The 17,710-nt window shown below is 28.0% G+C and overlaps 1 protein-coding gene across 4 annotated transcripts in view; it reads left to right on the top strand.

The window, feature by feature from the left end:
• LOC107449730 (uncharacterized) overlaps positions 1-17,710 on the top strand; it is a 23,338-nt gene extending 5,628 nt beyond the window's left edge. For 2 of the 4 annotated variants that reach the window (XM_016065353.3, XM_016065356.3), the window contains exons 4-5: positions 2,989-3,119; positions 14,147-17,710. In XM_016065353.3, the coding sequence (XP_015920839.1) occupies positions 2,989-3,119; positions 14,147-14,298 (283 nt within the window). In that variant the 3' untranslated portion in view covers positions 14,299-17,710. The remainder of the gene's footprint in view (positions 1-2,988; positions 3,120-14,146) is intronic. The other 2 variants (XM_016065354.4, XM_016065357.3) reach the window with 2 other exon arrangements.

The following is a 17,710-nucleotide window of genomic DNA, read 5'->3' as shown; positions in this document are numbered from 1 at the left end:
TTTTTTTTCCAACTCTTTTATAACAAGAAAATAAAGTGCTTTCTCACTTCGAAATTCAATACAATAACTTCCATAATGTTTTCCCCTCAATATTGTGATATTCTGTAAAGCAATAAATAAACCCTTGTAAAATGTTATTTTCTCCCTTTTTTGATGATTTTCGTTTTTAAGTACTGAAAAAAACTTTTATTTTGTCTTACTTAGCTATTTTTCAGACTTTTCTAAAAGGAGAAGACTTGCTGTTGATTTTGTATTTATTCCAATGTAAAAATGGCTTTTGTTCAGATTTCAATATGACCACATCCTTCAAATGAAATCTCTTCCAACGCACCCAAAAGTGTTTCCCTTCTTGAGGTTACAGGTGTAACTTTCCTATCTGATTTCTTTAAAGAACAAAATTAGCAGACATCACTCGCCTCATGGCGACTAAATAAAATGAAGTGGCTACCAAAAAAATTACCATCATTTACCACTCACTCGCAAATGCCTCTTTTTGTCATTTGACACCTCATCCTCACCATTCTTTAGTTCTTAGAAATGCACCCCCATGAACATAAACATTTTCGATAACTTCTGTTTATTTTTTTCATTAAATGCTTAACAGCAAGTTTGCTAATGAATTTCCTATAAGGCAAAATTTAAGCACGATAAAATTAAATCCTAACTTTCTTTCAATGTATTTAAATGAGAGGATTTTATTTCTTCATAATTGTCTGATATATTTTTTCTAATTTTTTCCTCCTTTTTTATTGACTATTGATTTCAACATCTTTTCAGATGTGACTGACTTTGTTTTTTTTTATTGAAGCCATAAAGTAGAATTAATTTCTGACGAAAAGAAACTCCTCTAAGAGTAGGCTGATGTTGATAATTTTGTTTATTTGCTGTTTTTGTTTACTTGTTTTTGTTTATCTGCTATCATCTTTGGCATGCACATACCAAAAGACAATGCAGAAGATACAGACAAGGTGCAGAAGATTAAAAAAAAGAAAGAATGAACAATGAAAGAAAAAATTAACAATGAAAAATGAGAGATAAAACATAACTGAGAGCAGCAATTCTAACCTTAATATTTTATGTTAAGATATTTAAATTTTCAGAGATAGTCATTGCACTTCATTCTGATATAGAAGTTACTGATAGTAAAAGGAACAAGTTTAAAATCAAACCTATTATATATATATATATATTTTAATTATTTTTCCCGTAAACATGATTTGTTATAATATCTGATTACTTTAATTGCATTTTTTTAAACTAAAAAAATATTTTTTTTATAGTGCTTACGTAGTAAAATCATTAAGATACTTGTAACACAAAAAGTGGAATGTGGAAAGAAAAGAGGTAGCCGCCAACAAATTTACCTCTATCACCCACCAGATAATTCATGTTGGAACCAGATAAATCAAAAATGACCACTCATATTACATTAGCAAATCTTTATAATTTAGATATGTGATGTTAGATTATTCTATGTAAAGCTCTTCCCCTTTAGTCTTAATAGTGTTGGATTTTTAAACTAAGCATTTTATTAAATTTATTATTTTATTTTATTAATATTAAAATTATAAAAAAAGTTGTATTCCCAAAATATGTAGGTCCTCAATATAGCAATATATCTCTCCAAGGGTATATTTATTTGGTCTCCTAAATATTGTTGTAATGCAGTTTTACTGTTTAAGTATTTTAAGTTTTTTGTAAGAATTTTAAAAATCAGGCCATGAAGAAAAACCAAATGCTTTAGCCTTTCAACTACCATGTCCAAGTTGAAAGTATTGAGACGCTTAGAAACTTGGGAAAATATCTGTTATTCACGATTTATTAAAATGTGAGTTTCGTCAAGAGTTAAACTAATCCTACAATAATTTGACAAAAGGGAAAACCGCTAAATTGGCTCATGCATTAAAGCAATCTTATAGTGCTAATATGTAAGTAAATGAATATACAATTGTTGCTAATAAATCATTGCACATTTAAATTGTATGCAAAGTTAGCTTTTATATTGATTGAAAAAGTTAAAGTTTATAAAAGTTATAAGATTGAATTAAAAATAAGTATAAACATCAGAAATTTGTGAATTTAAAAAGCTAGGAAATATGTAATGAACTAATATCAACTACAGAACTAACAGACAGAACGAAACAGAACTAATATCAACTTTGAAAGTATTTCCTGAACAGTAGTATATCCTTGCTGCTAAATAAGGCACATTGAACCATGTAACAAAAATATATTTAGGTGAGAATATAGGGTGTGTTTTTTTTAATAGGTTAATAAAATAAGTAATCTGTTATTTAAAAAAAAATGAAAGATAATCAATAGGGGAAAACACTTTTTGTTTTGTATTATTGACCTGATTTAACAGATTAAAGCCTAGTCTTAGGACCTCATAACTTTTTTTATCATATATTGTTTCTTAAATAGAAGAATTTTAAATTAAAAAGTTGATAGAGTATAAATTTGAATATATTCCTAACACTCAAACCTATCCTTTAGACATGTTGCTAGATTCTAAATTGACATTAAAATTAATGTAAAAACATAAACTGAACGTTGATTCACTGGTGAATCATAAAATAACATGGCTCCTTCTCACTGGAGCGACTGCATTAGAAAGTTCCCACTTTTGTGTCGTTTAGTAGTACAGTCTCTAGACTCAAATGAACCATGTAATCCACAGGATTAAGATCTGGCGAGTAGGATGGGCATTCTTCAGATGATATCATGTTTGAAAAATGCTCATTCACCACTCTGGTCTATTTGGTCTTGTTAGCTAATGCATAGTCCTGTTTAAACATCCAGTTTACATTATTTTTAATTTATTGCAATTCTCCAAAATTTTATGGAGGCTAGCATATGCTTTGTAGCCAATATTTTCGTATAGATTCTTTATATACCATAAAAACTAAATTGTGTATTTGTAGGAATTATGTGTACTTCTGTTGTATATTAATTTAATTATATTTTTAAATATGTATATTTTTATAGCTCTGGTATATTGGCTGGTATAGTAATTGCTGCTGTGGTGATTTTCTTGATCATTACTTTGTGCTGCTGCTGTTTCTGCAGTTGCTGTTGTTTGGCCAAACGTCGAGTTCAAAGAGGACATGTTCTTTATGGTTAGTTGCATCTGTGTATTGGTTTAGGTAAAAAGCTATTTGAATATATTTCAATAAAGAATTTAGATGCGCAAATTTAAAATTAACCTTATTCTGATGTTTAAAAATGTCATAAAATTTAAAAAGCACTTTTATTAGTGCTGTGAAACCTCAGTAAAGTTAGTATGCTAAAGGAATTCTTAAAATATAAATATACAATGTATGTGCAACTTAGATATCTTGCATTCTATGTTTTATCCAACTGGGGAAAAAAATAGAAGGAAAACTTGTTTTAAGTGGTATCAACTCCTCAGATCTTAATCTGCTCTTAATTTTTAGGTGCATAAAGCATGAGCCCTCAATGAAAATTTTAGCATCCTGCGATAATTTAAATGTTTCTTTGACTATTTACTAACAAAAGTTTAAATGTAACTACAGCAAAATGAGAAAGTTTTTCCAATTCTCTATTCAATCAAAATTCAATGTTAATGACATGTATCGAAAATCATGTATTTTAAATCAAACATTTATCTTTGAACTATGGTCAAAATTTGTAGGAGTATGATACTTATTAGATTCATATTATGAAATCTCTCTTAATTACGATATGTATTACAAAGATTGTGACAATAAATTGGTCTCTCTCCTTAGACTATAAAAAAAAAAAAAAAAAAAAAATTCGCCCCATTCATAGGGGCGTATCTGTTTTAAAAAGTGCTTAAAGGTACTTATTTTCAATTTTTAATATAAATTTATTAGTTTTCTTAATTTGCTTAATTCTTTACAAATTTTTTATAAATTCAGTATGATCAATAATATTAATCTTGTTAATGTTTTGTTGTATATGCTATTATAAATAACATTTATTTAAATTTAAAAAAATACAGTTGATTACCTTTTTAAAACAATAGTTAGACTAATTAGAATTTTGAATTAAAACTTTTTTCAGAATGAAATGAAATAATTAATTTAAAAAAATAGTATGAGCCACTCAATATTGAATATATTTGAAGTTCTGTATAAATTGCTTTTATACTGGCTAAATTACAAGAAGAGAGTTCTTAGTCAGAAACTAGTTATTTTATCATGATCATGTAAAGTCTTTGAAAATTATTTTGTTAATGTATACGGGAAGAACTTTCAACAATAGGAAGAAAACATTTTTATCAGCGTGCATATCATAATTATATTTTTTAAAGTGCTTAGAAATAGTTGTTAAGTGCTTAGAAGGTACTTGTCGTTTGTTGAAAAATTGGGCTGCGCACCCTGATTCTCCCATGACAGATTCTGTTTAGGAGAATGTTTCCCCTCTGGAATGCTTTATAAATAAACTTTATTTAGGGGCTGAATAGGTTTTTGAAAATCATCCGTAATGCTTGGTTTCAGGCCTGGTGTAAAATGTCTTAAAGTGAAGCTTCACTGAATATCTATCACTTTATTGCTTCTGAAATCCGTGTTTTTTTTTTGTTTTTTTTATTAACATTTTATCCTTATTGGAACAAATTACTCAAAATTAATTAAATATTCAATATAGTTTATTCAATGCTTTGAATGTAGTTTATATTCAAAGCCTATTTTAAATAAGAAAGAAAAAGAGCTTGTTATTTGTAGTTATTAAAAATATTTTTTGAAATAAATAATTCTCGTGAGCCGACGGTGCATTCTAAAAAGCATTGTGGACAATATAGATTAAAATAGCTGGTCTTAGGATGAGATATTTACCATTAATAATTGGAGTATACATCTTTATTTAGAATCTAAAATCATTTTCATTTTGTGTCTGGTGATATAAATATCCATTACTTTAATTGTATGTATGTCTCTTTGTCCAAGTTGCAATTAAAGTCACTAACTAAACGCTTAAAATTGTCATTATTTTTTTAAATTCCATAACTTATTGTATTTGTGGAAAACTAACATTCATATGAAACTAGAAGAATAAAATTTCTTTAATAATAACTTTTTTCCGTCTTTGAAATTTGGATATGATATTTGTGCAAGGTTCGTAGTTGTCCATTGTCCATATTTTCCTGATAAGAAAATATTTTGTTCTTATTATTTTTCTTTTTTAAATTATGTTCCAGATTTTTGTTTGTGACAGAAAATTACATTTTCTAAGATTTGGAATTTATATCCAATACGTTTTTATTTGAATTAATTATGCGATTAGAAATAGACCAAATTCTACAATACCAATGTAGGGACTGTCTACTAATTACTTACACGGTTCAGGCAATTAGCCTTACCTATGGGATTCATTGTTTCAACCTCTTCAGGAAGGAATTAAATCATTAAATGAAATGGAAATTAAATTGACAATTTTACATTGTGAAGTTTTTATGATTTCAAGATTGATATGCTTAATTATTATTTTTGTCTAATGCAGTAACAAATCTTGTAAAATGGAGATTTATAGTTACACAGGGTGCGTAGCGTTTTTAAAAAGTGCTTAAAGGTGCTTATTTCCGATTTTCCTTTTTCAAAAGCCTTTAAAGGTGCTTTTTAAAAAGTGCTTAAATTTCCCTTTTCGAAAATGAGATTTTTTTCTTTACCATATTTATTTTCTCCACGAATCATGCAAAAAGACATTATTCTATTCAGAATGTTTAAATTAATTCAACCTCAATCTATTTCAGTGTACCATCGGTCCGTAACGTATGAAACCGCCATTCGTTTTACCTGATTCAAAATTTCATGATTTTTGACAAATGTCAAAAACTATGCCCAAAAAAAAAATTTTTTTTTTTTTTAACATGACGGTTAGAACCGTCAATAGTCAAAATCTTGCAAACCCTGCATAATTATATTTCTTCTAAAGTGCTTAAAAGGTGCTTTTTTGTTGAAAAATTTGGCTATGCACCACAAATGTTTATTTGTAAGGCTGGAATTTTAACTTTCATTTACATAAGCAAAGTTTGTTTTAATTCGCTTGCTGTACTACCAAATTAAAGGCTATCGTTGCTAGTGGGGCTAACTTACAATTAGGCCATTATAAAATAATCCATCTATATGATAATACATTTCAATTTTTGAACATTGATTAAAATATACGTAGTTGATTCTAGAAATAGTAGTTGATAGAGAGGAGCTCAGTATAGAAATTATTTAATTACTTTAACCAGTTGGAAGTTTTATTTATAAATAATTAAATCTGTAAGCTCTTATGTTAAAATTGATTTTTAGGAAAGAAATTATTAAAATAATATGCAATTATAAATGTTTGGAATTTTTTTCCTTCAGTAAATGGAGAAAGATATTTTAAAAAAATAATAAATTTAAAGGAAACACTGGTAACTTCATGTGATTTTATAGTGGTTAATATTAAGTGGCATATTCAATGTGTTTTCAAATTCAGTTACAAATTTTAATTATGTATTGGTATAAGTTTATGGTCTAAAGTAGAGCAAATTGTTTTTCTTAGTTAGACGTTTACCTTTTTAAAAGTTTCGACAAAGTAATGTTAAGATTAAGAAATGTTTCTCGAGTTGATTTTTAAAAAAAGAAAAATTTATATTTGTGGGCTAATCTCATTAAAGTTTAACTGAGAATAGTCAAGAAGAATTCTTTATAAAAGTGTCTGGTTGTATTATAAATGTCATTATCCTGAATGAACAATTCAAGTTTTATCATACAGCGCTAGGGTGATTGCATATCAAATCTACCAATGGTTAATATGTCTGGTCTTGGTATTTTGTTTAATTTTAGCTCAGAGATAAAACTAGCAAGTTAGATGAAAAATACTAAATATCTAATTTTTTGCACTGTTAGTTTCTGCTTTGTAATTTTTTGAAAGTTCACAAATTTTTGAAGTTTTTAAAACAGTTGTAACTTGAGTACTACTTACCAACAAAGCTGAATTTTGTTCAGTTTTTTAATTGAATTTTTTTTAAATATTTAACATAGCTAATAGCTAGATTGTTTTTAAAATTTGAGAACTTAATTTTAAAAGTCAATCAAAAAAATTTTTAAAATTTATTTCTGGGAATGTTAATGCCAAATTAAAGAATGGTATTCCTTTGGAACCAGATTGAGAAAAACAATACAAATAATTTGTAGTTTAACAATGACATAAACCGTATGGTAAAATCACATGACATAAAACTATAGTTAAAAAATAATTCTGGTGAAAAGGTGGCTTTTTCATGTAAAATATATAAACTTCATTTACATTACTTATTGCAATTACCTGTTATAATCAAATTGTAATACATGTTCCCTTTTTTTTTTTCACCTCATAATAAAATAAGTTTTAAAACGAAATGAAGTGGCTTAAGTAGTAGATTTGTTCTGACAATCAAGCAAAGTAGCTGATGTGGGGGTGTATTAGCAACTGTTGACCAAAAGCCAAAAAAAAAAAAAAAAATTATTAGCTGAAACAGCTTTAATGGTAAAAGAATTTTATGATGATTAAATGATCGGGCAAATGCCTTGAAAAAAGGGTTATGTTGGAATGGGTAAGAATGCTGTTGGTAAGCTAATTATTTTACAAAAAATATTTATTCCGGAAAAATTATAGACTTTTAAAATCAAATTTTTCTAACTGGAAAATTTGCTTCACAAAGTTGAACAGAATGAAATAAATAAAATTGAATCAACAAAAGCCGTATGATCGTTGGTGCCAGTGGCACTTACTCTGTGTTTGTCTGTACAGCATGTCAAAATGCTAAATTAATGATAGCTAGTGATAATTTACAAAAGATTACATTACCTGAAGCTGAATATCAATGTTCCGACGGGTCAAGGAAAACTTGGAATTGTGAGGAAATTTTATTTTGCCTCTAATAATCAAGAAAAATTGCAATTTACAAAGAAGAAAACTAGAAAACTCTTGCATTATACCTGGAAAATGACCAGTTTCAGAATTGCCAGTAACAGTAATCAATTATTGAGATACCTGTTAAATAATTTTGACATCTATAACAATTTGTTCTAAAAATTTCACATTTTATTGAAAATTCTATGCATATATCCTCATTCAATGATACTTCTTTGCTCACGAAATCTTGATATTTGACATTACAAATAAAAAAAAATCTTAAGTTGTCCAATGAAAAATGGCATGGTATGTATGAAATATAGTTTTGATTTTCAATGAAATTTTCCTGATATGCCTGGTAAAGTCATGGAAATTATTTTTCTAATATTGAGTGGGAACCCTGAATATCCATTTTAAACTTACCTAGAATGCATAGTAAAATCATGTGCAATCCACTGTCACAGTTTTGCTTTTTAAATGAATGCAGCAATTCTCTGTAAATGGATGGCTTTAACGAAGCTTTACTGATGTGTTTTGAAGAGAAAATATCAAAAAATATAATTTAATATAATACCATGTGAATATCATTATAAAAATAAGCACAAAACTGCTTAAGGGAATTGAATAAAATGTTCTCTTTTTTTTTCAGAATAATTACACCTATTTATTAATATTTGCAATAAATAATGAAATTGTTTTGTTTAGAGCTATTTCACCAATGAATTTATGTTGACAATTTTAGTTTATTTGGTAATTGATATTAGGTAGAGAAAAATATTTTTTTTTTTACTAAATAGTTTTATGTCAGTGTTAAACTAGAAATAATTATTTATTTTCATTATGATTCCATAATAATAACTTGAAATTTTGCACATTCGTTGCTAAAAAAAGTTTAAACATTTTTTTAATTAAATTTGTTATAAAATGTCATTAAAAACTGAATGACAAAATTTAAAATTTAGGTCTCTAGGTCAAATGGTACTAAAGTTACAGCTGTTTAAAAATTAGAAAATTGTAAAAAAATAATAATAATAATAATCTTTAAAAATGTATATCTCTAGAATTAATGGTTAGAAAATATGAAACTTGACATCTTCTACCAGCGCTACCATATTAATTTAAAAAGTTATGTTTTTAAAAAGTTATGTTTTCTAATAAACTTAATTCTTTTAGGCTTATTGCAGTGAGTCAATTTGTTGAGATGTTTTTTTCTCTTTTAACGTATGAATATTTTACGCAAACTGTCTTTTGTAAACTTCTTATTAATATTATTTGAAATAATGTTTTTCCACTAATTAACTGTAATTCATAATCTCTTGTTATATTCCCTCTGAAACTTTAGTTCAATTTTCTAATGTCTTTCTCTGTCACTGTTAAATTTCTGTATTTCACTTTTTCTTCCCTTTATTTTTTTTTTAAATAACTTAACCATCCCTCCTTTCCTGTAGGAAGTAACCTGTAACTTATCTTTTGAATCTTTTCTCAGAAATTTAGGTGGGTAGAATTTTCTTAATATGTATTTCATATTTTTTATTCAGCATAAATATTACCATAAAGTGGTTTTACTTTGCGGCACTTTTTTTTTTGTGGATATATCATTTGAATTTAAAATGTCCAGCTTTAAATGTGTGTATCAATATATATATATAAATAGAGAAACCTGCCCAACTCCTTTAAAAAAGGGTAAGCAAAAAGTCTATTCTAAATAGCAAGGAAAATTGTAAGTTTTCTGTGTCACAAAATCACCACTTTACAACGTCTAATTTATCACCTTAAAATTGATTGAAACATTATTCCTGCATGTAGTAAACCTTACTATCAAGAATAGACACTTATTTGTTCAAATATCTATTTTAAAAAAATTCCATTTCTATTTTTTATAAAATAAAAGCTATAATTATTATGATTAAACTTCATAATCAGCATCTAACAAAATATTCGAAATTTCTTTTGGAAGTAGGATCTCATTTTATCTCTTGGTATCTAACCAAATCAGGTAGTTCAAATATATTGCCAATATATATGTCCAATAAATTTCCTTACTTTGGCCTTAATTAAAATGTTACCTCTCAACTCTCGCCAACATCTGCAAGCATCAAAAGAACCATAATCAGGTGCAATTTTTGTAAATTAATACATTTAAGTTGAGCTGTTGTGCCTCAGGGGATAGAGTGTTCACTTTCAATGAGGTGGACCAGATTCGAATCGCAAGCATAACTGGTCAATTGAAATTCAGCACCCTTCTTGCACCGACCATAGTGCTAACGTAAAATATCCTCAGTGGTAGACGGATCATGTGTTAGTCCCCTTGCTAACTGTAGTTCCATCAAAAAGTTCTCCATGAGGGCAAATTTCTCCCAATGTTTGATCCAGGAGCTTCCTTGTCTTCTGGTTTGGACTCAAAATTACATGGCTACAAATTTGAACATTAGTAGTTAGAGTACCAAGAGGTCGTGGATTCGATCCCTGTTGTCCGAAGACTCCCCGTGTAGTAAATGGTGACTTTTTTCACGTTAAATCTGTTGAGTCACAAAGTCCTCCATGTTTCCATAACAAATCATACCTCTGGGGGATACTAGTCCAAGAGATTCCTTGTCTTCTGGATTGGTTTAAAATTTCTAGGTTACTGAGTTGAACATTAATAGTCGTAAACCCTAAATTGGGTCTGCTGTTCAATCACGATTATAAAATAAAATATATTTAAGTTATCACAGAAATGACAGCTATTTTACAACATAGTGCTGCTCCGAAGATCGAAAAATATTCTAAAATTATTGCCTTTATTTTTGCTATTGTTAGAAGCTATTTAACTGTAGAAAATATGAGTGTCAATGTCATCTCACCTGTAGTAACAATTTTATGGTATACAAAGTAACCCCATTTTATGGTACATCTTTTCTTGACTTTTGTAAACTTTTCCATCTGTTAGCTGTATTGAAATTCCTATTAAAAACAAATTGATTTAAGTTTTCATTAGTTATATAATGTCAAAAAAAAATAAGTTAATACATATTATAAATTTATTAAAATCATTGTTTTTTATTGTATAAAAAATGCTCAAAAGTGAAAGGCGCTTAATCAATTTTTAAAATGTGTACTAATTTTTTGCATTTATTTTGTTTTAAACATTCCATATCAGAATTCTCATGTATGTGCCTTACAAACTCCCTAATTATTATCTTGAAAATAAAGGGCCTGTAAAAATACATAATTTTGATTCAAGTCCTTAATCTCCACTACATTTATTTGATTTGAAAAACAGTAAACAGATGGATATTCATGCAAGATATTGACTTGATGAGAATATAAGAAGTAAAAGCATGCTTTTTTTTTTAACATTTTGAAGCTGATAAGATTTCAGCTGCTTTTTATAGTTATTAGAAATTAAAGCTTTCCAAATTACTTCAAGTTTCGTTGGACAGACGGTTTATACTTAGAAATTCTATGAACTCTTGTAAAATTAGATTTTGTTTTTTAAAAAATAGCATATTAATAAATACTAAGCAGAGTCTATATATATAATTCTATATAAAGATACTCCTGTCTGAAATGAAGAGCTGATGAATCTAAGGTGCAGCAAGAAATTCTGCTACCATCCAAAGAAGAAAGATAGGCATCAAGAGCCTATAGAAGCCTAGGCAGCCGTTAGTAAGCAAGTTTCAAAAGTTGTCCTTAAAACTTCGTCTGAGGTAACCTGCAAGTCATAATTCCATTACAGTCCAAGCAGCTAAAGACAAATTAATTGCTGTAAAGGTTTTCTCTTAGTGGATAAACAAAGTCATTTTTATTAGTCTTGTATCAAAATGACAAAACACTAGTGACATTTTTAGGTGGTGAATTATTTACTCTGTGTTAAAAGTTTTGGAGCATGAGACATGTTATAGACCTGATTTTGGATCTTTGATCTTAAATATGTAGTGCATTTTTAATGGCAATGAATTGCTGGTAAAAAATGATGTATGTCCATCTTCTGTTGCTCTTGCTGAAGAAAGAAGAAAAAAATTGATGCTTTCTCAAATTGAATGCCCTAAGAAAAGTAGCAGAAAAATGTTTGAACTTGAATCCATCGAGGGAAATGTTGCTAATAAATGTGTACGATTGATATCGCGATATAACCCTACATTGCTTATGAAAAGAAAAAATTTTATTTTCTTGTGACGTCTATAAGTAATTTTAATACTTCATTCAGAAAATCTTCTATTAACTTTTTGAAGAATTATAAATTTTTAAGAAACAGTAACATTTTTTAAAAATACCTAGCCATGCTATAAATTAAACAATACTACTAATATGTACTTGTAATATAGCTAAGAGATTTTTTTTTTATACCTTAACTTTGTGTATGTGTACATTTGATCATAATTTATTATCCCTTTTTTTTTAACGACTTTTATATTTGCTTTAAAACAGTGAGATCCCTGCATTTATTGATGTTAAATCCTTATAAAAATATTTACCATTTTAAAAGAATGCTAAAAATAGAATCAGACACGCCCTTTGAAAAGTTTTATTAGTTACAAATGATCGTTCAGTGTGGTTTTTCCTATAACTCGTCTTTACTTGTGAAGTCATTGCTTTATTATTGCCTTTAATCATTGCCCATTTCCTTGTTGGAAATCTCTTCATCTTTGGGGCATATAGCAGTTAACAATGTGTTGACCCCCTCTAATTCTCCCCCATGTGGAATAATTTTAGTGTTATTTAACATTATTATTAAAGATTTCTTTCGGATAAATTTCTGTTAAGAGAGAGGTCATTGTAGGTAACTCTACTATATTTGTTTCTTTCTTTTTTTACTTACTAGTTCCCATGTATTTCCTGTCAAGTATTAGTGCATATCTTGGTAAACAATAAAGATGGTAAAGTTTCTAAAGCTTGTTGTTAGTAAACTGTTTCAAATTAAGGGTTATTTTAGGAATAATATGGGTCATGTTCCCTTCACAAATTTTTATCATTTAAAATGTACCCTTCACAGAACTTTTCTTTTGAAAAACTGAGTCAATTGCATCATTTGTTTATAATTTTAAAACTAAAACTGCTTCAAAAAAATATTTTTTGTGTTTGTGCTGACATGTGCATTATGCCTATTTTAAAAGAGAATACTAGTTTGTTTCAGATAGAGAAAAAAAATCTCAAGAAATTCATCTAAAAAAAAATTTAACAATTAAGTAACTTTCTAAATTATTATTCATTTTAGATAGTCCATTGTCAACTTTTGATTCCGCTAGTTGCTTTACACAAGGATGTTAAACCATGTGCACGTCTTAGAGATAAAGCAAGACAGGATTTTTGTGTCTAAAAAATGATGAAACTGCACAATAACAATCATAAAACGAATATTTTTGAAAAGCATAAAAAATGAAGATTGACTGTAAAAATGGTCATAAAATCAGTACTATTATGTCAATAATAATCTAACAATCAAAATAGATATTTTAAGCATCTGAAGTGATAACCATACATAAAAGTTGCCAAATCAAAATTTTACAGGGCAAAATGTGAGGACTAATGAAAGATAATTTCAAACCTTGAAACAAGCAGTTTTCTCATACAAGTGCCCTGGAAAATTTTTTAAATCAAAACTGTTTTTGTTTAGCGCCTTTCAAAAAATCAGTTATATTTTTTTAGAAATTCAAAACTTGGTTCTTTTTTAATAATAGGCAATTCTAAAAATGTTTCTATTTTGATTCAACTAAACAACTTTGTTGGTAAATTTTTTTACATTGTTACTTATCGTAAGTTTGATCAAAAATTCACAATTTCTTTTTATTATCGTTTTTCAAAAACAAAAAAAAAAACCTTAGATTTTTTTAAGCACCAAAAACACTATTTCTACAAGCTTTCAGTAATGATCTTTTGAAAAGGGCTGTCAGTTTTGACTTATAAAATCGTACGGGACAATTGCTGTTGGGTTGGCCAGATCTCTGACTGTGAAGCCGATAGTTGTGGGTTCAAATCCAACTTAGGTCATGGATGTTTCTCTCTGTCTGTTGTGTGGGTATGGCCTTTTTCTATGAGTGGGTCTGTGGCATGGATAATGTTGCTCACCTCCGTAATGAACCATTCCATTCATGAGTGCCCACCAGGTAACTTAATATGAGCAACAGTTCTGCCATCTTCCAAGGTGAAGAACAAAAAATATTGCAGTTGGAGAGGGCTCTGTTGCCTTAAGTTGTTGCAGCTGTTAATTTAAACCTTTCCCTAGAAAAATAGAAATTGAACAAATATTAAGACTGCTAAAAGGAAATAATTATTTCTTATTGAAAATTGATTTTATATCCTATTATTTCAGGTCCTGTTGGTGGTGCACAAGTAGTCACAACTCCCATTCCTAATACCTTTCAAGTAGTCCATCCACCGCCCGCTACTCAAGCTTATAGTCCGCCTCCTTACAATCCAAACTATGCTGCCTCACAGCCTGCTGTAAATCCTTACTACAAATGATTTGACACTAGTCAAACCTGTGATTTAAAAACCAAATTTTCCTGTTTTTAACTGTGGTACTGTCAAAGTGTATTTTCTCCCTTTATAGTGTCCTTCCTCCTACTTTCTGTTGTGTATGGGTTATTTTTTTTTTTCATACATAACTGAACAAACTAACTGGATGATGGTGTATACTGATATTTTTATTTTTTGGTAACTATTTTTGATGAACTGTTAAAGCAAAATATTTACAATGGTATTGATCAAGATGCTCAGTAATTGTTTTCCTAAGCAATGCCAATTTTTTTTTTTATCTGTCATTTGCTAAACCATTGTTGCAACTTTCAGTTGCCAAATGTATGGTTAGAAAAACCTCTTATGGTGAAAGTTCTAAAACATTTGTTTTATAATTGATATTAGATAATTGTTAATTATATTCTTTTATCATTGAAACATTAGCTTATTTTGATATTTATTATAGTTATTTAACTATGGTTATTAATAGACACCTGAATGGCTGTCACTTTTCCGTAATTTGCGGAAGTGTTGCATATTAGAGGTTTATACCAAGTTTCCTGCTTTACCATATGTATGATTAATCATCACTATACACAGTGATTAAGTAATTCAATAAAGTAAGTGTATGTGCCTTTTGAAAAATATGAAAATAATTCATTAAAGTAAAATTCTTAAACTTTACAATTTATTATTTTTGATGTATAAAAAAAAAATTATCCTATTCGGTGATAAAAAAAATTGGTGTTAAGATTACTGAGTGAAGAAAAAGATTTCAAGCAAAACATTAATATCCATACATTACTATAATCCTTCTCTTCAGTAAAAAGTTTCTTATTGTTAAGCATCTTTAAAATCAACGTTTTGGAAATATTTACTTTAGAAGTGACTTTTAAAATAGGCTATACTTTGTCACATTCTGAGATAATACTCCCAAGCTTTCCCTTTTTTTTTATGAAATGGTTATTCTGAAGTTTTGCTTTATAAACAAATTACAGAGCTGCCAACTGCTCGGTATTTTTAACGTTTGAAGTCAAAGTAAAATTTATGCTTTTACATGGTGCATAGCGTTTTTTAAAGGTGCTTATTTTAGTTTTTTAAAAGCCCTTAAAGGTGCTTTTTTATTGGAGTGTTTTTAAAGAGTACTTAATTTTCCCTTTTCGAAGATGAGATTTTTTTTTTCCTTTCCCAAGTCTATTTTTGCTAAGTATTATGCAAAATCCCTGTTTTCACATTGTTCTATTCAACGTTTTCACAATTCATTCAACCACAATCCATTTTGGCATGTCGTCGGTCCATAGCGTATGATAGCGCCAATCATGTTACATGCTTAATGAAATACTTGGGAGTGACTACTGAGCGCTGGATTCAGTGAGATTCTTGCACTCTTGTGTACAACTGTGCTGCATTTTGCAAGATATTCTCAATTTCCAGCTGCATTTTCCATCCTCTGAAATCGAAACAAAAAAATCTCTCTGAAGTACTTAAAAGGTGGTTTTTTTTTTTTTTTTTGAGAGAGAGAGAGAGAGATTTGGCTATGCACCCTGTTTTATTTATTTTAAACTTTATTAAAAACTTTCTTACTACTGACAACAGCATTACAGGCTTCAACTTAAAGCTTATATAAGGGACCTGATAATCACTCAATAAGTTTTTAAACCCCTACCACTTTTTATTTGCTATGAACTTCAGAGTTTGCAACTCTGTAAAGATGCCCTTTCTGCATTTTTGAAAATCGAGGTTGACATCAGCATAAATATCCTCTTTTTTTTACTTCCTTAACACTTTAAAACAATTCATGTTTTATCTTCCTTTATTGATGATACAAAGTTGTAGTTAAATAACATGTGCCTTATTCTTTATAATTGGGTATAAGATGACCTATGTCGCACTTCACTTTTCCAGAATATTATTGCCCAGTAAAAACCAGCCTCTTTTGCGAGGTAACCTGTTTTTATTAATAGAATCATCTTTTTAGTGGGAATGGTTGAAGTTGTGCTTCATATTATACCCAATTACTGTGCCTTATTAATTTTTGCCTATGCAAATTTTATGCAAGTAAAAATTCATCGTATACTATTCCTAAATTTTTACATAAGTATTGAATAGTTTTTTCTTAGACTTTCAATATTAATCTTTGAGAGGTTAAAAGAAATTTATAAATTATTATTTTACTAATTTTTAAATGATTACCATTAGGACTCACTTTTATGCTATTAAATTTTGTATATTGTGCACTTATTTAATTAAGAAATAACATATTTCCCAACTTTTTTGTTTAATTAAATTTAAATAAATTTTTTTATTGCCTCATTGCGTTGTGAAAACAAGCTGTAGTTAATAGATTATAATAATATATTAGTTAAAAATAGGATATAAAATTAGGGAGAAAATATATACACTGCATGAAATGCACTATATTGAAAGTTGTAATAGCACTTTCATAGATGAACAATATATTTTGGCTGTTAGCAAAGTTTGGATCTGATTAAAACTCAAATGTGTATATTTGTATTTTTAATTCACTTTTATGTATTTACAAGTAAATAGGCACTTTTACATAAAATATTGATTAAGATTTAATATTGTTTTTTAGAATTTACATGTCTTCTGTATGTGTAATAATATTTTTAAAGGCAAAAAGTGGTTACCATTACAGCATATGTAAAATTACAATTGATGTACTAAGACCAGGTTTTTGAGCTTTATTATTAGAAGTTTACAGATTCAAATAGCACTTTTTCTGTATCGAAATGTTTTGTAACGTTAGTATAACAATACTGTATAAGTTAGGTTGCAATAATTTTCCTAAGAATATGCAAAATTTTTGAAATATATAAATCATTGTACTTTTATAATACATTTTTGAAAGCTACTGAATTTTTTTATTTTCATTTAAATACTAAATATTTTTTATTCCAGAATCTTATTTTCCATGATCTGAAATAAAAATGTCTGTGATATTTAGTGGTTTTCCTAGTAATAAAGCTCAAAACATATGAAATTTATTCTTGTTTTCTCTTATAATTTCAATTTATAAAGAATTATATAAATTACAAATTTTTAAGATCAAATTTCAAATATTAATTATAAATTATTATAATCAATTCTATGATCAAATTTGGAAATGACATTAGAGTATCTCACTACAGTGCCAAATTATTGTGCTATAAAATTGAAAGCGGGCAAATTGCTCACAAGATGGAATTCAGTAACATTCCTTTTTTATGTTCACTATTTGACTGATTAACTTTTCATTGTATTATTAGAATCTTGTTGATAAAATCATGTCAACACATAAATCGCAGAGCTTTGCTATTTAGAACCGCTATTTGTCATCAATATTATTTTTCATTGTGTTCTGTATATTTTTGGTCTTAGTAAATGTTTAAACAATAAAATTGATTGTTTTTTGTTA

Source organism: Parasteatoda tepidariorum, chromosome 7, assembly GCF_043381705.1.
Source record: "Parasteatoda tepidariorum isolate YZ-2023 chromosome 7, CAS_Ptep_4.0, whole genome shotgun sequence".
Lineage (NCBI taxonomy): Eukaryota > Metazoa > Arthropoda > Arachnida > Araneae > Theridiidae > Parasteatoda > Parasteatoda tepidariorum.
This window is presented reverse-complemented; position numbering and strand designations above follow the sequence as displayed.